Here is a 24,120-nt window from a genome sequence, read left to right on the forward strand (position 1 = left end):
TAGAAATTGATAGTCTCTTTCAACACAAGAAATAAACCAAGAACAAGAACAACAGAAAAAAATATTCACTTCTCAAAAAAAAGAAGAGAAAAAAATAAAAATTATGGGGAGGTAATGGGAGAAAAAGAGTAACTGAACTTAGGGATGATTATCACCAAAAAATATACAATGTATTTGAACAGCCCACTAATGTAAGCCGAAAGAACCGTCTTCTCTAAATTCTTTTTGAATATGAGCAACGATGGTCATTGACGTAGACCACTCGAAAGTGGCAAGAATTAAAGAGGCAAAATGAAAGGAAATTGAACTTTATTGAGGGATTAAAGAATGAGGGTTTTAGTAGACTTGTGTGGAGGAATAGTGTGCGCAGTAATGCTGACCTCGTGCAGCTTAATGCTTCAATGTGTCATTACTACTAGTAATCACAACCTCTTGGCTATTCTATTGGTCTTGTCGGTTTCGGTTGGTTTATTCCATGATTTTTTACAATTATAAATGGGTGTGCCTTTATTTGAGTTCATATTTGTTGCGGTATTAATAAAGGAATCAGTCATTCGTTTCGTTTTTTTTAATACTATGTTTGGTTTGAAATATTTCCGTTTGAAAAAAGAATTTCTTTTTACAAAATTTTTATCAATTTTCAGAGATAATCCTGATGTTGTATTTTTGTCACTTGAAGATTTAGGGAGAATAACGGGATATTTTGTTTTAATTATATATCGCTAAAATACCGTAACATGGTTTCAAAAACCACATTTAAGCACCCAAACTATGTATTTAACCGTTTTATTTTTTTCATTTAAAAATTCACAGCTTTGTTGGAAACACCTCTACTAACTTAAGGTAAAATAATATTACTGACAAATCTCCTTTCCTTAGATTCACAAAAGCTGTATTTTCCAACATAGAACAGCACCAAGTTCTCTACGTTGTGGAGTCTCTACAACTAGATGCATATGTACAAATAATTATGTTTACAAATACTTCTGCATAGCCGACAGAGCAACAAAAAGCACTTAGAAATGGAATTGATTGGTGAATTAAAATTATATATTCTTTTTGACTAATTAATTTATATTAATGCCTGTGTCCCATTATGTCATACTATGTATAAAGTCATGATTATTCACGAATACAACACCATTTATGAATTCGATTCGTAATTTGTTGAGTTGAACATCGTTTAACTTTTAGGCATAATCTTTGTGATCGACCAGTCAGAGTAAAGATTTAAGGCATAATTTTTTAAAATTAGAAAAGACGGAAGCCTGAAATAGTGGTTTTTCCAATCTGTAAGATCATTGTGGCAAAATATACAAAGACATAACATTAGTAGGCAAAAGTTGGGAACAAATTAGTGTTGATACAATATTTTAATCCACTTCCTTGACATTCCAGTTTTCCGCTTTCCTGGTTTTTTACCTCTAGGTGTGATTATAGTGTGACTTGGGCATAAAAGGAAGTCTTGATCACTTTTACGTTCTATTAAGAATTGTATTCCAGTTTTTAAACGTTTTCATAGTATTTTCTCTTTTTAGCTCGTCAATTGATGTCAACACTTCATTTTTTTCGCACAACTTTAACGTGACGTTGACTTGCATAGAACAACCCTTAAGCTACCATTGTGACCCAAGGCCTACCACCTGTTCTGTAAGATGTGTTCAAGCCAGGTTGAGACAAATTTAGCTTTAAAATCTCAAAGGTTGAAGCCAGTGTCTGGCTTCAACTTTCTTAAAAACGGCAGTATAGGTATTTCAATTTTCAATTCTAGCTTATTAACGAAAGCCGTTTTAGTAGGGTTGACAAAATTAAGGAGCATACCTCATGACACAATGTGCAGCTGTTGCAACGTAACCTGGCTCTATCAAAGCTCCTCCACAGAAATGACTTCTCATACCCTTTTGAGATATCTTCTGTAGCGATACCTATTGGAGTAATCAAAAGAAACATTACGTCAAATTAAATTTGAAAGGGTTTTTTTTTATCTCAGAAATTGAAATAAAAAAGTATTGCATTCGAAAAATTTTACTTGCGTATCCTAGGATCCCAATTTCATATTTAACTCTCGAATATAAGTGCTATTAATCTAACATACTCGTTCAAAAGGCTTAGACAATCAGTTCACTTATTTTTATTTATTTTAGTAATTTTAATATTGTCCTCTTTTCACTGCAAATAACTTTTCTTTCGATTTCTTTAGTTTTAAATCATTATACAGGTATTTCGGTGAAAAAACACCCCTCTAAGGCTTTTCTTCACATATATTCCCTACAATTTGAAATTGCATCCTATATAAGAAAAATATGAACGAAGATAAAGGCGGAAGGAATAGCTAATTTTTCTCAAATTAAGCCTGACGATATCAAATTATCAGAGTACGTGTAGTAACTCAAGAGACATTATGTCATGCCACGTAAATTTTAGAGGAATCTGGAAAAAATATTAAATGTTTTTCAGGGTTTTTAGCTGTGATTCAAGACACATATGAGAAAAGGATATAATGCGTATCGGAAAAAAGACAGACGCTTCCAGACATATGGAGAACCAAACAAGATAGGAGAAAACGAATTCGACATACTGATTGAATTTGCTTTGTCTGAGGGAGTGGCTGAAAATGTGAGTTTTGTAAAATGTCATTTACGCCCAAGCATTTAAGAATATTGGTTTTGATTGAAACAGAACAATCACCCTTCTTCTTGCCAGATAAATGTTTGATCCCCACAGTCCTGGCAACAAATTCTTGACAGTACCAAACTAATCGAAAAAAAAATACTAGAGCTTTTTTGGCTCCATTTTTAGAGGGCCTATGCCCTTGCATTTTTAGCCCTTTTGGTGCCCTATTTTCAGGGGATCCGAATTCAAGGTCCCGATCATCCAAGAGCTTAAGAATAAGTTTCATGCTGGAGTGAGATTTGACCCTTTTTAAGGATTTATTTCTGCGATTTATTATTTTACCCAAAATTAAATTGTTATTTTTTGTATCAGGATCCCTCTAGCCTAGGCACTTGTGGCTTTAAGTTCAGTGTCGATCAGAAAAAAAAGATAAAAAAAAAAATATTTTCGCCTTTGGATTCCCATAGGAATCCAACTAGGAATAGGCGTAAGTTTCGCCTTGATCCCTCTTGCTTTCGCCGTCTTGATCCCTCTAGCCCAGGCACTTATGGCTTTAAGTTCCGTGTCGATCAGAAAAAAAGATTTTGTTAAAAAACAGTTGGGTCCTGTTTTCGCGGGAACCAATATTTCATCAAATTTTATTTTTACGTTTGGATTCCCATAGCCATCTAACTAGGAATAGGCGTATGTTTTGAGTCAATCAGAAAGAAAAATTTTTTGTTCCATTTTAGGCCCTATTTTGGAGGCCCGTGCCCCAAAAACAGTTTTTTCTTATATTGTATTTTCCTTGCCCCGAGGACTCACGGCTGTAAGTTTCAAACTAGTCAGGAAAAAACAGATTTTTGGCCCATTTCCAGGCCTCCCAATACCCCCCACCCCATAAAACGTGTGGTCCTCTTGACCCAGAGAACGATCCCTGAAAAATTCGAACCGATAATAAATTCAAGATCAAACATATACCTCTTTTTCTATATAACACATATCTTTAAACAATTGGCAATTTGCAAATATACCCCCCCCCCCAAGGGCTTTAGCGACAATGTATTCCCCAGAGGCATATTTGTTGGACCTCTCGACTATTGTGAATTGTTGAACTGGAGGGACGCTGTTTGTCCTTCTATCACTTTCGACTCTTAAAAGAGCACTAGAACTTTCGATGATCCAACAGGATGATTCCCCTTCCAAGTTCATATAGCCACCCTTTCATACGTAGGAGCGGGGGTTGGTGGGGGGTTGGGAGGAAGAATAACACATGGAAGACATGTGGCTATATACTGTCTGCTATGTTGGAGCGTTGTAACTGACAAAACAGGTCATAACACGGCAGGAAAGTGCCAAATTCTGCCATTAAAACAGCAATTTTTACCCGGAGAGGCGCAAAATACCATTTGTTCTGAGTACATATTCCTATCAAAATTCTGATTTTTACGATCTTGGCTCCTTTTGACAAAGACCAGCCTCCATTCACCATTCGTTACTATGCCATTGCGATTTTTAACGCCTTTTTAATTCTGTCCTTGTGTCACTTTGTCCTTCCAGTGTCAGTTTAACATTTTAAAAAGCACGAGGTAAAATTTGTCTTTAGCATGTGTCCTGAACCACCACAGTCTTACCACCATCTGTTAGGCTGCTTGCATGGGTAGAAAAAAAAATAAGAGACAAGAAAAAAATTCGTCCTACGTCCTAAAATACCACTTTCTTTGAATTTTGTTTCGTTTTTTTTTTGTACAATGAAAAAGAACTGAAACATATGACCTGTTATTAATTTCCCTGTTCTTTTCTGTTTCTGTTTTTATGACAGCCATTTTGTGTGTTTTTTTTTACTTGTTTTTACTCTCCAAATTTTTTTTTTTTATTTTTTGTTTGACAACGTTACGTAGCACATGGATTTTCAAAATAAAACAAGCCTGTTAAAACTTTTTTTTTTATCAAAGGATAAACGATTCCTGAGAAACCCTGGCTCATCATGACAAAAGAAAAAATTGCAACGAAGAAGAAAAACGAGGGTAATCATAGCCAGGGAAGAAAAAAAAAGAATGCAAGTATTTCGATTGAAAAATCCGATCAACCATCCTCAGTGCAGAATCAAGAATAAAAAAATAGGAAAGAAAAGTTCAAAAGACAAACCTGAAAAATAAACACTACGATAAAAGAGGTCTTTTTCAAGCAGCTCAAGGGAAACCTGCCCGTTCGCCCGTTGCTTAGAAACGGCCTGTTTTATCGTAATGTTTGTTTTTAAGATTTGTCTGTTTATATTATTCTTTTGACTTGTATCTGTATTTTTCGTACAGATAAGCCTATTTCGACTCGGCATTGTATAGTTGAAGCTCCTGAGGCTATGGTGAGTTCATTGAGGAGAGGTTGCTCCTGTTATTTTTGGCCACAAGAGGTTTCTCAACAATCAAAAGCTCCTGCAGCGTCGGCCACTCTATCAAAATTGCCTTAAAACTATACGAATAAAAGGCCTTAGTCTGTGAGGCATTTTCTTCGGCCGACCATCCGGGAATCTTTCCATTTTTCAGTAATTTCCTTAAATTCAGTAGCACAAACTTGGAAAAATTCTGGTGGTTGAATCTTTTGAAATTCAATCCGAAATTTTGAGAGGGGGAGAAGGGGTGAATAAGATAGTATTTTTGAATTTATTTACCGTTTATAGTTAGTCATGGAAAAGGGTGTCCCTTTTCTTTTGGGAGTGGATCACAAAAACGCGTTGACAAAATCAACAGCATGTCGACTCTTATCTACAAAAAGTTGAGCTATTGCAAAATTTCTTAAATTTCAGTTTCCAAAGCATCTTCTGCTGTAAAGCAGCAGAAAGTTTAGAAGTAAGCGACTCAATGTGTAATATTCCTTGTATTTCCGTCCCTTCAAGCCCCAATTTTAGAGAAGTGAACACATTAGATAAATTTGGTGCGGCAAATGGTCTAAGTTTCTTAGAAATTCAGTATTTAAAAAATTTCGTTTGCTTATTTCATTTTTTTTCATGTTTGCTTTCAAACATGACATTTGTATAAATTATCATTGCTTTTCTCTAAACGAATTTGATGCATAGCCTAGAACAGTATTTTCTGGCTCAAAGCGCCGTGAAAGTTGTTAGAGCTACCATTAAGATGTGGATTTTTCTTTTCTTTTGCCTCTGACATACATTAACTAGGAAATAATTAATCTTAAAAGGGTGTCTGATGCAGCGGCGGGGGGAAAGTTAATAAGACAGCCTCCGAACCTTAGTATGGGAATAGGAGCAAACGAAGGTTTGTTGGGGCAAACAAATGTCAGTTTTTGAATTGTTGAATTGTTCTTTGTAATGTTGTTAAGTCAGTCCCGTACAGGCAATAGCCCTGGGTATTATCATTGATGCATGTTTTTGAACATAAATTATGAAAATGTTTCTGGTTTATCTTTAATAAACTGTGCTATCGCTAGGACGGATTAAACGAAGGTCATGGGAGGGGGGCAATTTCCCTCAGCCCTATAGAAACTCAAGACCCTGCCGAAACACCAATGATTTTGAGTTCATAGCATGAATTGATGCCAAAAAATGTTTTAGTTTCGAAATGTCTCAAATAACTAGTATGCATTTGCAAGAGATTTGATGGGTGGCTGTATACACATAATATCGTATTATTGGAAAAATGGGACGGTAGATGAAAGAAAAGGTGTGAAATCAAACAGTTCGTGGTAACGAACTGTAAGTAAGGAGTGACCCGGCTCAATAGTAACCGAAACTCTAAAAAACGAAATTTTGATACCAATAGATACATCAGAAGAATCATTTTTTTTATGCTGATGTCAAATATATAAGTTTCATCAAGTTTAGTCTTACCCATCAATAGTTAAGCGCCTGAGAAAGTTTGCCTTATTTTCGAAAAAAGGGAGAAACAACCCCTAAAAGTCATAGAACTCTAATGAAATTCACATCATCAGATTCAGCGTATTAGAGAACCCTACTATAGAAGTTTCAAGCTCCTATCTACAATAATGTGGAATTTTGTATTTTATGCCAGAAGAAAGATCACGGATGCGTTTTTTATTGTTTTTTGTTTTTTTTTTTTTTTCCCCAGGGTTGATCTTATCGATACAGTTGTACTAAAATATCGTGAGAGGGCTCATTCGAACGAAAGCTAAAAGTTCTAGTGCCCTTTTTAAGTGACCAAAAACAATTGGAGGGCAACTTGGCCCCCTCCCACGCTCATTTTTTTCCCGAAGTCACCCAATCAAAATTTTGAGATAGCCATTTTGTTCAGCATAGTCGAAAATCTAATTAATATGTCTTTGAGGATGACTTAATACCCCACAGTTCCTGGGGGAGGGGCTGCAAGTTATAAGCTTTTCCCGTTGTTTACATATAGTATTGGTTATTGGGAAGTATACAGGTGTTTCCAGGAGGAATTTTTTCCTAGTGGGGGGCGGGGTTGGAGTAGGGGTCCGGCCTATGGGGCTGGATCTTTCTATGGATGGTATGTCTTGAGGGGAAGGGACATTTCTATGACGAGTGCGCTAAATATCGCGGCATTATTTAAAAAACAACCAGAAATTAAATAAAAAAACAAGTTTTTTTCAACTAAAAGTGAGGAGCAACGTTTAAACTTAAAATGAATAGAAATTGTTACTTAGGCTATATGAGAGGGTTGACCCCTAGTCAATACCTCGCTCTTTACGCTAAAGTTTTTTAGTACTTTCAAAAGAGCTATCTATTCTAATAAACCGGCCTTTTTGATTCAGGGGTTTGTGATTCAAACAAAATTCGAACTTACGGTAAACAGCGAGGTATTAACTAGGGAGCGAACTCCCTAATATACGTAGTAAAAACAAACGAATAGAGAAAGTCGCTGCATAAGTTAATTCGCAAGTTGCGTCAGAACAAAATTTCGAGAAAGCCACTTAGCCAAAAAAAAGGAAAATTAATATGCGAATTTCGTTTTAATTATTCAATTACGGGGAGCCAAAATCAAAGCTCCATTAATTCAAAAACGTTCAGAAATTAACTAAAAAAAACAATGCCTATTATTTTTTTAAACAATAAAAAACTTTAGCGTAAACAGCGAGGTATTGACTAGGGGGCGAACCCTCTCATATACGGAATAATTTCTGTTCGTTTTAAGTTTTAATGTCGCTCCTTACTTTCAGTTAAAAAAACTTGTTTTTTTAATTTAATTTTGTAAAAAAGGATGACTATGCTTGTCTATATAGTAAGTTTCCGTCCCTTTATTTTAAATTAAATTAAAACAAGTTCAATGAGAGAAGTCAAAGTTACTGTTTTCAGATTGGTGACCCATTCAGTTCCTCAAGTCACAACGAATCGCTTTGAAACATCTTAGCATACCTGATATTAGTTTGCCGAGCGAATTGGTGTTTTCGATCGCTGGTATTATGAGAGAGGAGTGTCCCTCGACAAAGGCCAAGATATTGGGAAGGCCATGTTTCTAAGTGGTAATTTCTAAGGTTCGAATAAACAACTCTGTGTACTGTGTGCTGTAACGTGTACTGCCTTTCTGCTACTTTCTTAGACGATGCTTTTTGCCAGACTTTTCTCTCTGTGACAATGCTTACTCCAAGAATTATCGTGATCGACATGACTAGTAACCGAGACATTTTCTAAGCAGGTTTTTCCAATTCTTTTTTATCACTTTGAGGTAAGATATTGCACTTTCTTGTAAACCCTTATATTATAAAGCTGTTTGTACCATCTCAGGTCAGGGGTATTTCCAGAACATCTTGAAGTCAAGATGTTTTTTACATTGCTGAGAAAGCTGTGTCGTCTACAAAAGCTGCTGACTTTAGTACCTTTGCCGTGTGAATGGGTGTACCTGTGACACGTTTTTCAATTTATTCTTCTTTATAGATGGCTCTTAAGTTATAAATGACTCTCTCTCATATCTACAAGAATTGTTTGTCTTCATACTACCAAAAAATAGAAAAAAAACGTCTCTTTTAAATTTCTAACAGAAACAGAGGGGACCTGTTTTTATTCTGTTCTCCTATGTTCAAGCACCGTTTGTCAAAACAAAAGTCCATGTTTGATGGGGAAGTATAAGTCTATGGTCGATGTTTCTCAAAAATAAGGATTCAGATGATAAAGTTTTTTTGATATGACGCCGCTTTCGAAGGATTTTAGCCTCCTTTTCGAAACACTCACAAATTTCTTTTTTAGTATTAAAAATTATCAAGTTGAATCTTGAAATATTAATATTATAAAGTTCTCAAAAATAATAACCTTTAACAAATATCTCGCACCAGACAGTCTCTTCCAAAACTATTTTTATATTTTTGTCACTATGGGCTATGGCTCGATCTTTACTAAGCTGCAGCAACTACTGCAATCAAGGTATCGAGGGAATTAAATTCAATTGTAACTGAACTGAAAGAATCTATCAAGTATAACGGGTTTAAAAAAAAAGATGAATTTATACGAATCTATTATCAGGGGGGGGGGGGATGGATCTGAGACGAAAAAAAAAGCCTAAAAAAGTAAACTTTCAAAAACATAGGAGGTGGTAATTATCCAAAACAATGGACCATAAACAGGACAACTTATTTCAAAAAGAGGGTATTTTATAAGGTCTAGGCTCTCTGGCATCGTATCATAAACCTGCCTTGGTTAGCCGATCTAAGTACTAATGAATCTAAATATTTAGTTCTCATATACTGTTTTTAGCTTTAATATGTTCAATGAATGGTGTTACCAGGCATGCCAAGAGATTTTGTTTCAGGGGGGGGGGGGGGGGTACTACAGCTTTGAAAATATTGCCAAAAATAGGAGAACTATATGGATAATGTCAGAAATTGTAAGGTACGTCATACCAATCAATGGAGGGACAAGTCCGTGCGTACAAGGGTATTGCATTGCTGTCAACAAAAAAACTCGAGTTGTCACGTTTCTGTCATTGACCTCAGACATGGTCAGTACCTCTAGAGGATCACTTTCGATTAGACCCCACCCCCCTCATTATTGACCTTGATCAGAAAAATGAACATTTTTAGAATACAATCTTATACATTGCGGCGAGAAATAGAAGGAAGTTCAGTTTTAATTAAACAATTTGAATGTTAGGTTATATGTGTTAAATTTATCTTTCGTCGTATGAATCAGTATGGAGGTTATGTAACCAGGGATGATGTCTTGGAAATGGGGACTTATAGGAAATAATCAGCATGGCAATATTGAACTGCAATTAAGTCGATTATTATACACATAATACCATGAAAGGGTGTTCTCCTCGATTTGCTAATTCTCCGCCAACTATCTTTTCATCGGTATCGTGATAGGCACATTGCACAAATAAGTCACTGAAAAATAAAAAGATTAAGTATAGAATTAACATTCTATCTAAATCAAGTTAGCGAAGAACACTAGCGATATTCTTTAGTAAAACAGATGTTAGCCTATTTTATGGCCAGTGCATAAAGTTCCGTAGGATATAAAACTCAAAACAGGGAGGTATTTTGCTAATTCTTTTACGTAATAAAAAAATTGACATATTGTCTGTAAGCATAGAGGATGATCAAGGCCGTACCCAGGATTTTTTTTCGGATGGGTTTTACCCGAAAAAAATTTTTTTTGGGGGGGGGGTTACAAAAAAACCTCAAAGATCCCATGGAAAATTTTTTTTATCCATTTTTGTTGCGTTTTTACGAGTCAGAAAAAAATTTCGGGTGGGGTGGGGGGGTCAAACCGGGTACCCCCCCCCCTCCTGGATACGGCCCTGGGGGTGATTTTGAATGACTTTAAAACTTTAGAGTTTCAAACGAATCCATCCATCATACTTTATATATATTATTCAAATTGATCGCTGATTTTACATTCATCCATTGAAATTTTTCGCATTTGTGTCTCTTTTTCTCCCCCTCAAGCATTCATCAGAGTCACCACAATAGCAATGACTTAGTAAAGAGTAATGCTCCACCCATATACATATTTCTCCTTTCACTTTAAAAAAGAGTGGTTGTAGAAGTTTGCAATGGAACTGGCTCAATTGGAAACTGAAAATTCTAGTACCTGTTGAATTGAAAGTTCGATCTTCGTCCTAGAAATGCTGTAGTAAACCTCCACGACACCTGATCAAACTTGTTTATTGATATTTGGTTGAGAATAGTATAAAACTGATAAACAGTTTTATTGTAGATGGCTCAACATATAGAACTTTAAGTAATTTCTCAAGAAGTGGAGTGATTGTGATGAAAACTACACCATCAACTTCAGGATTTCAGAGAATCTTATTACATGCGTTTAAAGCCTGCGTTTGCACAATAAGTTTTTTTTTATTTTGTTTTATAAGCTAGATCATGGATGCGTGATTATTTCATTGTTTGTTTTGTTTTTCTTTCCCCAGGGGTGATTGTGTAAAGCCATAGGTCCTAGAATATCAGAAGAGGAATCGTTCAACCTGAAATGGAGTATCTCGTTTCTTTTTAAAAATGTAAACGAAATAACGCCACAACAAATTGGTGTTTTCTGCCATTTCATGGTGTTAAATAACAATTTTGCCTGAAAGTGAGCCGAAAGACAATCTCGGGATAATTTCGACACAGCCAATCGACTTGGAACTATCGAGAAGCTTTATATCCAGTTTTCTACTTTCAGAGACTGCACGGTGGCGTATTTGTACCAAAAGATACATGTAGTCTCCAAAATAAACGATAAATGTAGCTTCAATTATTTGGGCTTATTCAATTAGGCTACACATAGAATATGTAGGTCTTTCTGTTTGGGAGGGGGGGGGGTCTAAAGTCTTGAATACAAGTTTTAGGCCCAGATCTTCGAAATTTCAGTGATCTTTCAGATAAAAATAGAAGAAGGCAGAGGGGATTTCCCGCCCTAATCTCCGTTCACTCCGAAGAATATTTTTGGAATAAGTCTGTAATGTAGGTACTACGGGATGACAGCTCCGCTCGTAATGGAGAACAATTTAAGCAGGGACTAGTGGGTCCAGAAACGGACAAAAAAACTTTTGCTCCCTGGTCAGTTAAAATAAAAAATACAATTTTAAGAATAGAATGAGTGACAGACTGAAATATTAATATCGTGTAATGACTTTATAAAGACTCTCTTTCCCCTCGCTCTTTTTCTTTATATCTCTCTCTAATTTCCCTTTCTTTGTCTCCTCTCTTTTTCTTTATCTCTTCCTCTCAACACTTTAAAAAAGTAAAAACAAAAGACTATGTTGGTATTGTTTGAAGTTAAGTACTATCGTTCAAACAAATAACTTGACAACTAAAGGTTTCGAAATAATTGCTTTGTATTAAAAAAACTCAAAGCTTGAGTGAAAAAGTACAAAGAATACATTTTTAAGTTGTTTAGTTTTTTTCTAAAGAGCAAAATTTCAGCACCAGAGAAGTCAAGGAACTCGGAAGTGCTAATAGAACCACCCTGCAAATGGCCTATAAATAGTTGCACAATTCAGATATCCTCTAAGTCTTACAGTTTAATAGCAAGATAGAATCTCAACTAGCAAGGTTAAATAATGCAAAAGTTGGTAAGTGCTACTTTTGGCTTTTTTCCTATAAGCTTCGACGATATAATTGAATGTGATTTCTGTTTCATCTGCAAAAGAATGTCTAACGGAAAACGTGGAATATATAGAGCATCAGAACGGTGGCATTGCTTTACAGTTGTTCCGAGGCCCCTTGCCTTACTTTATGGATTTTCTACAGTTATGCATGTTCTACAATGAAAAGGTTTATATTCCTGATTTGGAATTTAAATTTCTAAACACATACCAGAAGAAATTAAATCGTACAACTTAAGCATAAGTAACGCAGATAGGGCTTTCCGAATCTCGTATCTTCTTTTTCCTATGTTATTTTTAAGCAACGTTGAGCAAGACAATTATGGTAAAATAACGTGAAATCAACCGTTTGAATTCTTCGACTGTGAAGTTAAAAGGTATGGTTGTTCATACATACTTTACAAATTCTCGAACTGGAAAAGGTATTTTATGCTAATGATATCTCGTCTGGGGTGGGAGGACGTCATAAAGAAAAATTGAAAGGAAATGGGAACTTCGTGGGAGGGTGTAAAAAGGGAGGCTTTGAATAGATTGTTATGAAGAAGGAACATGCGTAGCTGTGTTGGCCTCAGGTGGCTTGGTGCTGCAGTGAGTTGTTAGTAATAGCAGTGGTATATCAGGACCGCCTTGAATTGCTCAAAAGGAAAGTATAGTTAAAGGCAAAAAAAGACAAAAAATATGACACTGGACTTTCGCCGGTGACGTTGATCTCAGTTTCGTGGCTCTTCAGTCAGGAAGTGCAATGTGAGGGTTGTGGCCCAGGAATCCTGTACTTTCGCACATCCTTTTTGTTTACCTTCCTTAGATTTCCCCAGGTACCCATTTAGAGTGGGGTTGACTTTGCCTGAGCATACAGAGGCAAGCAACTGACGTTCTAAGCCAAATAACCAGCGACAAGAGAACTCGACCCTCTGTCTTCACTCACAAAGAATTCAAGTATAGGTTTCATTGAATCAGAGCCTTTTAGAAGCGTTTATCTTTCTTTATTAAAAGCCGTTCAATACCAAAAAAACATTAGACAATAGGCAGTTTCAGAAGCCTCATTCTCTGCATAATAGTTTTAGGTTACACTAAAAACGTCTGCTCGAAGCACACTCTATTCCAGAATTCGTTCTATACGGTGTATTCCAGAAATCCTTGTCGAATTAGGACATCTACAATATGGATCCAGAGCACTGCCGAAGATGCGTGAATTAATGTTTTGGCATTTCCCATGTTCTACCTTTTATACGACTCAGTAAAGGGGTGTAGGGCACACTCATGGTCGAAGGAGGTGCTGGAACCTGATGGATGTGTTCCCACCTCTCTCTTCTGCTATCGGCCACGCTGAACCAGAATTTCGTGTTGATGTTGGCGACAAGGACCCCTTGCCCATCTTGAATCTGGACAAAAAAATAACATTTACACCAGTTAGACAGCCCAAAACGACATTATCTAGTGTTGTAGTGAATTACAAACAAAATCGTTGGCAAGATTTCCATAAGAACAATATGATATAGAGCAGTATAGAGCACAAACAGAAAGACTAAATTAGCCAAAAATTAGCGTTTAAAAAATCAATAAGAGCCACTTTTTTGGCTAATTTAAAATGCATCGCATATTGATGCGAGAAATGAAACTACTGAGAAGCTTCAATTCTTTTCCCAATAATTAGTATTATCTGATAATTGACATGCAATAATCTATTATTGTATTATTATTCATCTACATTTTTTAGTTATTTACAATTCCAATCAAAGGATTTGTGTCATACCATTTCCCTGATTACGGAAAATCAAATTGTCTGGAAAAATAAACCCTTATTGCACACATTTGAGGTAAAAGAGTGAATATGTTTTTAAGCTCTTAAACTTTGAGAAAGTTATATAATATATTACTTTTTGGAAAAGTACAAGGCTGCTATCTATATTAGTCGCGGTTCAATAGCTAGCTCTTTTCCGCTTTTGCATTCATAGCCACAGCAATTACACACGATGTTGAATCTGAACTGAGGAGTGTTGAATAGTGAAATGTATATGGTTGAGTGAGACAAACTTTATGACTGAGCCGATCGACTCACACTCCTTACTAATTCTTTGTCTAACCATTTTTTTAAAAGATGATAAAAGTCTAATAAAATAATAAAAATATGGCTTTATAACTCCGATGCAAAAGTAAGTCAAGCTTAGATCAGAAATTCCACTACTAAAAAGCTACTTTACCGCAAGTAGACCCACGGTGATAAACTAGTAAACAATCTTCCTCAGTCTTATCATTTCCGAAGCTCTTGCTTTGGCCACATTCCGAGAAATTTTCGAAAATTTAAAGTCATTTTATAATCTTGATCCAGCCTGGTCTGGCTTTCCTTTCAAACTTTGCGTGCACTTTTGTCAAAACGTTTTAGGAATACAATTTTGTTTATTACTATTGTGTACTATTTTTGCTTTCTTGTACTTAAACTTACTGAATTTTTCAATTGTCTTTAACATAGAAAGCCCATTTTTCATTATAGTTTATGTTGGACACATTCACAAAAGAATTGAGGATAAATTATACTATTTTTGCTTTCTTGTACATAAACTTACTGAAGTTTTCGAAGGGTCTTTAACATAGAAAGTCCATTTTTCTTTATATTTTTGATTTTGAACATATTCACAAAGGAATTGAGGATAGATTACGTTCACTTTTCAGTTCTGATTAAAAACGGTTAAAAACAAAAATATAATTAAATCATTTAGCGTATTTCAAAAACAAGCAAAACGGTGGTCTCTTCAGTTTTTCAATTAGTCAAATTTGATCCTATGGTTAAGGCCGTACCTAGTGGGGGGGATTAGGGGGGGTTTTAAACCCCCTCCCCCCATCGAAATATTTGTCTGACTCGTAAAAACGTAACAAAAATGGATATAAACAAATTTTGTATGCGTTTTTGAAGTTTTTTGTGTAAACCCTCCCCCCCCCCCAAATATCTTTTTTTTTTAATAAAATCCCTTTCGAAAAAAAATCGTGGGTTCGGCCTTGCCTATGGTAATGAAACTTGACTTTCTTTCAGGTTATATTCATATTTGTTGCTATATTAGCAGCTGCATTGTGCACAGCAGAAGAAAAAGTAGCTGAGCCAACTCAGGATTTGAGCTCATCAGAGTCATTTTATGGCTATTATGGACACGGTTATGGCTACCCAGGTCGTTCTTATGTTTACACATCACCATTTGGCTACTCACCTTATGCCTACAGATACAGTGGATATTATCCCATACATTATTAATGAAATTGACCGACAAACCTAAGACGCTGATGAAGTATTAAGAATTTTGTGCGACATGTCTTTCTAACGAATATTCTTTTCCCCAATAATAAATTAATCGCTAACAAACCTATTTTTACTTATTCATCAGTAATGACACATGTGTTAACATTGTCAGGGATTTAGGAGGGGGTGGAGTTTAGATCCCTTATAATGTAAGAATGTATATATAAAAATTTAGTATTCATAGCTGTCACTCACACTGTGCCGCTGGCTTTAACCTTCTAATGCTTTTGACAAGGCCGTATCCAGGAGGGGGGGGGGGGGTTACCCGGTTTGATAAGGCCTTATTTTTTTAATGCTACTATTTGGAATTGAAACCTTAAATCTTAAATTCTGATAGAAGGCGGTAAAATTTTTCAATCGAAAACAACTAAATAATTTGGTTACGGCTACGTGATCCTAAGCAATCGAGAAAGGCTACCCGAGTTCCCGCCAGCGTGTATTTATTTTTGAAATTGTAATTCTGTGAAGTGATACTAAGAAATTTATTGAAAAAAAAACATTTAATTTAAAAAACTTTTAGTTTAAAAAACTTTAATTTATCTTAAAGACAGTTAAAAGTTAACTGATATAAAATAGAATACGTTTGTTTGTTTGTACCGTTAAATACTAACCTAAGCTTCTTACAAAAAATACAAATCAAAAAAGGTTGTAAATACTACTTTAATATCAGAAAAGCTAATATAGAATTTCTTCCATAATCGTTGTGGAATTTTCTTGAAGTAAAATCGTAGAGGCTGCCAGTTATTAGAGACACCAGGTGTAGAGTGTAGAGACACCACCGGAATTTATACAGCAATGTCACTTGGTCTTTTGTTTTGTAAAAGTTTAAAATAGGTACAGAAAGAAGGTGCCAAATTGTATAAACTATGAACGACCAAGAAACGGTACCGTATAAAATTTCGGCTCGTGTGTCTGATTGAAATCTCTAATGTTACTGGAAAAGTCTCGAGAAAAAACACATTTTTATTGGCCGTCTAAAAAAGGATAGCAAATCTTTACCAGTTCGTGAACAGAAAGTCTGTATTGAAACTAAAAGTGGTTTTGCTAACCAAAGAACGAATTTGAAAACTCTAAACTGGAACAGAAGTGAACCGAGTTTTCCCCTGCTTTGATATTCATTTTCACTGAGTAACGTGGAAGCCGGCTGCTGAAGTGAAAATGAACTCTTGTCGGAAACCAGCTTTAGTTTGAAAAGTATTCTAGGGGAGGAAGGATCAGACAGAAAAAATCAGTATATTTCAGTTTAAAATCAAACAGTAAATTTACATAGTCTCACTTCCTAATAAGTTAATATGTTAATAAACTAATAAGTTAATAAACTTCCTAATATGATTAAAAGTGTCCTCAAAAGCAGTAAAGGAAGATCAAGTGTAATCAAACAGTTCGTGGTAACGAACTGTAAGTAAGGAGCGACCTGGCTCAATAGTAACCGAAACTCTAAAAAATGAAATTTTGATAGCATTGGACACATCAAAAGATTCGGACTTTTATGCTGATTTCAAATATATAAGTTTCATCAAGTTAAGTTTTACCTATCAAAAGTTACAAGTCTGAAAAAATTGCCTTATTTTCGAAGAAAGAGGGAAGCATCCCCCTAAAAGTGATAGAATCTTAATGAAAATCAAGCTACGAAATTCAGCGTAACAGTAAACCCTACCGTAGATGTTTCAAGCTCCTATCTGCAAAAATATGGAATTTTGTATTTTTTGCCAAAAGAAAGATCACAGAACTTTCTTCGTGAAAGAGAAGAAAAACACGCTCGCGTGTTTATGTGTTTTTGTTGTTTTTTTGTTTTTTTTTTCAGGGATGATCGTGTCGATCCAGCAGTCCTATAATATTGAGACAGGGCTCATTTGAACGGAAATTAAAAGTTCTAGTGCCCTTTTTAAGTGACCAAAAAAATGGAGGGCAACTTGACCCCCTACCACGCTCATTTTTACCAGAAGTCATCCAGCCAAAATTTTGAGATAACCATTTTGCTCAGCATAGTCGAAAATCTAATAAATATGTCTTTAAGGATGACTTAATCCCCCACAGTTCCCAGGGAAAGGGCTGCAAGTTGTGAACTTTGTCCATTGTTTACATATAGTATTGGTTATTAGGAAGTATATAGGCGTTTTCAGGAGGGATTTTTCGGGTGGGGGGGGGGTCGTATGAGGGGGTTACGTGGGAGGATCTTTCCATGAAGGATATTTCCTTGGGGGAAGGGACACTTATATGAAGGGGGCGCCGGATTTCCCAGAATTATTAAAACAACGATCAGAAATTAAATAAAAAAAACAAGTTTTTTCAACTGAAAGTAAGGAACAACATTAAAACTTAAAACAAACAGTAATTATTTCGTATATGAGGGGTTTCACCGTCTAGTCATTACCTCGCTCTTTACGCTAATTTTTTTAGTACTTTCAAAAGAGCTATCTATTCTAATTAAACGACCTTTGTGATTCAGGGATTTGTGATTCGAACAAAATTCTAACTTTAGCGTAAACTAGGGGAGGAACCTCCTCATATACGTAATAACATATATGTAATAAAAAAACAAGCGATACGGCTCAATAGTAATCGAAACTTTAAAAAACGGAATTTTGATGTCAGCAAATATACCATAAGAATGGGCTTATAATGCTGATTTTAAATGTATAAATAAATAATGAACCAAAAAGATAGAAGGTAACTAGGCACCCATCCCCGCCTTTTTTTCTCAAATTCGTACGATAAGAATTTTCGGAGGGCCATTTAGCAAAAACAAAGTAAAGATGACATGAAGATTTCATTTTAATTATTAATTTGCAGTTAGCTAATTTCAAAACGAGCATTAATTCAAAAACGTTCAGAAATTAAATGAGGAGGGCTGTCGCCTCCTCAACGCCTCGCTCTTTACGATAAAGTTTGACTCTGTCTCACAACTTTATTTTTTAAAACAATAAAAAAATTTAGCATAAAGAGCGAGGCGTTGAGGAGGGGACAGCCCCTTTTATATACGGAATAATTTCTGTTCGTCTAAAGTTTTAATGTCACTCCTTACTTTCTGTTAAAAGAAAAAGTTGTCTTTTTATTTAATCTCTATAAGATCAAGTGTAGCCTCTAAAGCGTAATCTTTGAAACAGTTTCTCTGAAAGCGAAATCTTTAAAACTCTAAAAACGGAATCTTTAGAACATTTGCAGTTCGTGAAGGACCCCCCCCCCCATATAATTGCTTATATGTTAGTTCCTTCAGAGACATCGATGGAATATCTGAGCGAGAAAATCTGGTATAGATATTTATCTAATGAATATGCATATAGTGGATGAAAACACGGTTTGACCTCGGGAAAATTGTCACAGATTTTAATTTTACAACAAAATGTTCAGAAAAATCAGCTTAATTACACCAAAAAAAATCCAACCAAATCCCTTTTTCACAAGTGTCCCAAATTTGCCCTTGAAGGGAGAAAATTAGAGGGGAAAATCGGTTTTAATATTTTTATAAATATTTTGGAGTTTAAATAGTCGTTTCCTATCAAACAGTTCGTGGTAACGAACTGTAAGTAAGGAGCGACTTGGGTAAGTAGTAACCGAAACTCTAAAAAACGAAATTTTGATATCAATAGATACATCAACAGAATCGGACTTTTATGCTGATTTCAAATATATAACTTTCATCAAGTTTGGTCTTACCCATCAAAAGTTACGAGTCTGAAAAAATTGCCTTATTTTCGAAGAAAAGGAGAAGCATCCCCCTAAACGTGACATAATCTTAATGAAAATTAAACCATGAAATGCAGCGCAACAGAAAACCCTACTGTAGATGTTTCAAGCTCCTATCTGCAAAATTGTGGAATTTTGTATTTTTTGCCAAAAGAAAGATGACAGATCTTTCTTCGTGAAAGAGAAGAAAAACACGCTCGTGTGTTTATTTGTTTTTTTTTCCAGGGGTGATCGTATCGATCCAGTAGTCCTATAATATCGGAAGAGGGCTCATTCTTTCGCGGTAACGAACTGTAAGTAAGGATCGACCCGGCTCAATAGTAACCAAAACTCTAAAAACCGGAGTTTTGATACCAATAGATAAATAAATAGAATCAGATTGGTATGCTGATTTCCAATATATAAGTTTTATTAAGTTTAATCTTACCCATCAAAATTTACGCGGCTGAGAAAATTTGTCTTATTTTCGAAAAAAGGGGTAAACAACCTCTAAAAGTCATAGAACTTTAATGAAAATCGCACCATCCTGTAGTCCTAGAATATCGTGAGAGAGCTCATATGAACGGAAATTAAAAGTTCTATTGCCATTTATAAGTGACCAAAAAAATTGGAGGGCAACTTGGCCCCCTCCCACGCTCATTTTTTCCCGAATTCACCCAATCAAAATTTCGAGATAGCCATTATGTTCAGCATATTCTACAATCTAATAAATATGTCTTTCAGGATGACTTCATCCCCCACAGTTCCCGGGGGAAGGGCTGCAAGTTCTTTGCCCATTGTTTACATACAGTATGGAAAGTTAATGGAAAGTATAAAGACGTTTCAGAAAGATTTTTTTCAGTGGGGGAAAGTGTCGGAGGAGGGAGTTACAGAGTGGGATTTTTCCATGGAGGATGCTTCCTTGGGGAAAGGGACATTGCTATAAAGGGGACACCGGATTTCCCAGCATTATTTAAAAAACAATCAGAAATTAAATAAAAAAACAAGTTTTTTTTCAAGTGAAAGTAAGGAGCAACACTAAAACTTAAAACAAACATAAAGTATTACGTAAAGGGGGTTCGCCCCCTTGTCAATACCTCGCCCTTTACGCTAAAGTTTTTTTTAGTACTTTCAAAAGAGCTATCTATTCTAATTTAACCGGCCTTTGTGATTCAGGGGTTTGTGATTCGTACAAAATTCGAACTGTAGCGTAAAGAGCGAGGTATTGACTAGAGGTAAATTCCCTAAGATATGTAATAAAAACATACAAATATAGAAGTTCGTTACATAAGTTAATTCGTAAGTTACGTCAGAACAAAATTTCGAGAAACCCATTTAGCCAAAACAAATAAAATTAATATGCAAAATTCATTCTGATTATTCATTTACGGTGAGCCAAAATCAAAGCTACATTAATTCAAAAACTTTCAGAAATTACATAAAAAAAGGATATTTTAAGTGAAAGTAAGGAGCGACATTAAAACTTAAAACGAACAGAAATTATTCTGTATATGAAAGGGGCGGTCCCCTCCTCAACGCCTCACTCTTAACGCTAAAGTTTGGCCCTGTCACACAACTTTATTTTTTAAAACAATAAAAAACTTTAGCGTAAAGAGCGAGGCGTTGAGGAGGGGACAGCCCCTTTCATATACAGAATAATTTCTTTTCGTTTTAAGTTTTAATGTCGCTCCTTACTTTCACTTAAAAAAACTTGTTTTTTTGCTTCAATCAAATCAAGCACGAGGAATCCAAATCAGACGTCATATTTTTCGGTGCTGGTGAAGCAGCTGTCATAATAGGAAGATATAAATTCCGTGACGACGAAAGGCACCAACCCCACTATTTGGGCTTTAGCGAATTGGACGTGTCTTGCCACTTTATTATTTGCAAATAGCACCTTTAAAAGTGGTACTTTGCGGCAGCCGGAGTTGGTGGAAGCAAATCTGCCTGAACGAAAGCATCTGCAACTGTATTCCGCATCATAAATGCTCACGCCAGGACATCCTTAAGGGTCCTTCTCATTACTTTTCCCTTTCTATATGCGGTGCTAAGCTTTCTCTCCAGCTTTGGCGATCTCCTAGTGGTTACATCCTGGTATCATGAAGATCATGCAAATATCCTTAAAAAATCCCATCTTTAAGTGACAAGGAAACCACTGTCGGTTTCCCTACGCCGTGAAGTCTAGATGTTGTATTGCAGCCAGACATTGTGTGGTAAACGAGTAGATTTTCTGCTGCTTCGGTTCCTAGCTTCTCCTTTATTCTTTTTATATCATACACTCATCGGTTATTTTCATGCGTGTCTGTCAGCATAAAGACATCACATGAATGAAGCTTGCCATTGTACAGCAGAAGGACTAATAGGTCTGTATCGTACCAATTAAAGTGTTCCACAAAGTTTCAGCGCAGCTGACTACAGTTTGTACAACTAAGACATCGACATCATCCTGAGCTTGTAGAACTTTACTTCCTGAGTTCACCTGCCCCTCAGTAAGTAGGCTGGTGTTTTTTTGTTTTTTTGGGGGGGGATTTCTCAAAAATCTCTCCTTACTTTTGAAGATTTTTATGTTAGGAGAGAATTCAATTGTTGGACACGACAAAACGTTGTTTCTCTTCAGCTGTGTGCAATTTCTCATCGTTGGTATATCAGTGTAAGAGAAAGAAATACCACTGCCTGGCAAAAATGTCTTGTGACATGATCTACAAAAGGTCCTTTCACCTCAGAGTGTGTGGATCCGACAGTCCGTGGGATTTTGTGGACTAGCCAGTCACCCTCCAAAACTATCTGGGAGGTTGGCAATGTCACTGGACCATCGATCCGCTTAAATTCCATCAGCGCATTTGTTAGGGAGGGTTTCTCGGCTGTCCTTTTCACCTCGAAACGAACTAAAGAGCGATGATGGGAAAGTACAAATGAGCATCGATAAATAAATGAAACCCAAAACGAACAGAAATTACAATAAATAATCGAGTCAAACTCAAAACGAGCAGAAATTAACATAAGTTGGGCTCAAAACCCCTAAGTCTTCCCAAGGCCAGAACATAATTTGCACTTTACTGAAAAAATATGAATGTTTTTACTTTTATAACTTTAATAAATCAAATAATATTAACATTTTGATTTCTAAATATCAGTATACGCATATTAAAATGACAATGCACATTTATTTGTATTTTTTTCAGCAAAGTGCAAATTATGTTCTGGCCATGGGAAGGCATAGGGGTTTTGAGCCCAACTTATGTTAATTTCTGCTCGTTTTGAGTTTGACTCGGTTATTTATTGTAATTTCTGTTCGTTTTGCGTTTCACTTATTTATCGATGCTGATTTGTTGTAGTTTCACGCTTGGTAGATTATTTGATTTTATTTTTGCTCATATTTTGTTTAAATGAGTTCTTTACTTTTCTTTGAAAAACTTATTTTGTGGAAAAAGTTTTTTTTTAATTAATTTCTGTTCGTTCCATATTGACATAGTCTTTTCAGAGAAAAAGAAAATAATACTTTAAATCTTTTCGTTTTTTTTAAGAATTTAAAGTTTGGCCTGCTTTTTGTATACTGGAGAAAAATTTTCAGCAATTTTTAACAACATGCACCCTTTTAAAATCTGGACACAAATAGTAGTGTTTAATTTAGATAGCATTGACACGGTACATTTTGATTTAATCTTATGGCAACATTTAGTTTTTAAACATAAAGTAAAATGGGAGGGTGGGCGTGGGAGCGGTATTACTTTCCCTCCAATCACTTTCGACTATTAAAAAAGGCATCAGCCCTTTCTAATTTCAATCGTATAAGCCCTTTTCGAAGCTCCTACGACAACTCCTTCGATACAAAGTGCCCTGGTCTAAAGAACAAGAACAACAAAAAAAACAATACATTATACCCACATCGATCTTTACTATAAAAATGTCAAGCCTTCCAATCACCTTCAACTATTAGAAAGGGCACTAGCCCTTTCGATTTCCAATCGAATGAGCTCCTTTTTGATTTTCTAATACAACACTTTCTATATAAACCTTATATGCCCCCAGGGCATAAATTACAACCCTTACTCTAAGGGCTGTGAGGGTGGTTGTCATCCTCAAAGACCTAATTTCCAGAACTTTCAACTACGTTCAACAAAATGGCTATCTCAAAATTTTAATTGGATGTATATGGGAAAATGGTGGGCGTGAGAGGGGTGTTAGTCTTTCTCCAATCACTTTTAATTATTAAAAAAGGCACTAGCCCTTTCAATTTCCAATCAAATGAGCACTTTTGAAGTTTCCACAACAACGCTTTCAATTAAAACCTTCTATGCCCCCAGGTGATAACTTACAGCAATTGCCCTGCGGGATGGGGGGGGGGCTGTCATCCTCAAAGACCTAATTTTCAGAACTTTCTACTACGTTGAACAAAATGGTTATCTGAAAATTTTGATTGGATGTTTTTGGGGGAATGGTGGGGTGAGAGGGGTGTTAGTTACCCTCCAGTCACTTTCAAGTATTAAAAAGGGCACTAGCCCTCTCAATTTCCAATTGAATGAGCCCTTTTTGAAGTTTTTACGACAACTCTATCATTAAAAACCTTATATGCCCCCAAGGCATAACTTACAACCCTTGCACTGAGGGCTTTGATGGGGTTATCATCCTAAAAGACCTAATTACCACAACTTTTTACTACGTTGATCAGAATGTCTATCTACAAATTGTCATTGGATATTTATGGGAAAATGACAGGCGTGAGAGGGTGTTTAATCGTCCTGCAATCACTTTTTACTATTAAAAGGGCACATGTCCTTTCAACTTCCAATCTAATGAGCATTTTTTGAAGTTTCTACAACATCGCTTCTTATAAAAACATTGCATGTTCCCAGGGCATAACTTACAACCCTTGCCCAGTGGGTTGTAGGGGGGATGGGTTGTCATCCTTAAAGACCTAATTTCCAAAACTTTCAACTACGTTGAATAAAATGGCTATCTAAAAATTTTGATTGAATGTGTGTTGGGAAAAGGTGAGCGTGAGAGGGGGGTTCGTTGCCCTCAAATCGCTTTTGACTATTAAAAGGG

The 24,120-nt window shown here is 35.8% G+C and overlaps 1 protein-coding gene and 1 long non-coding RNA gene across 2 annotated transcripts in view; one reads left to right on the plus strand and one right to left on the minus strand.

Annotated features, from left to right (window-relative positions):
- LOC148949503 (trypsin-like) overlaps positions 1-9,944 on the minus strand; it is a 39,502-nt gene extending 29,558 nt beyond the window's left edge. Inside the window, exons 1-2 of the mRNA XM_089092999.1 lie at positions 9,813-9,944; positions 1,822-1,925 (exon numbers count right to left, since the gene is read on the minus strand). Coding sequence (XP_088949125.1) covers positions 1,822-1,925; positions 9,813-9,935 — 227 coding nt within the window. The 5' untranslated portion in view covers positions 9,936-9,944. The remainder of the gene's footprint in view (positions 1-1,821; positions 1,926-9,812) is intronic.
- A 1,997-nt stretch (positions 9,945-11,941) lies between these two features.
- Positions 11,942-15,471, plus strand: LOC148949504 (uncharacterized). Its single transcript, XR_016142092.1, has 2 exons — positions 11,942-12,086; positions 15,148-15,471. It is a non-coding gene; the product is annotated as an uncharacterized LOC148949504 (long non-coding RNA).
- The last annotated feature ends 8,649 nt before the right edge of the window (positions 15,472-24,120 follow it).

This window comes from Artemia sp. Qi Xiang Cuo, chromosome 8, assembly GCF_049724085.1.
Source record: "Artemia sp. Qi Xiang Cuo chromosome 8, ASM4972408v1, whole genome shotgun sequence".
Taxonomy (NCBI): domain Eukaryota; kingdom Metazoa; phylum Arthropoda; class Branchiopoda; order Anostraca; family Artemiidae; genus Artemia; species Artemia sp. Qi Xiang Cuo.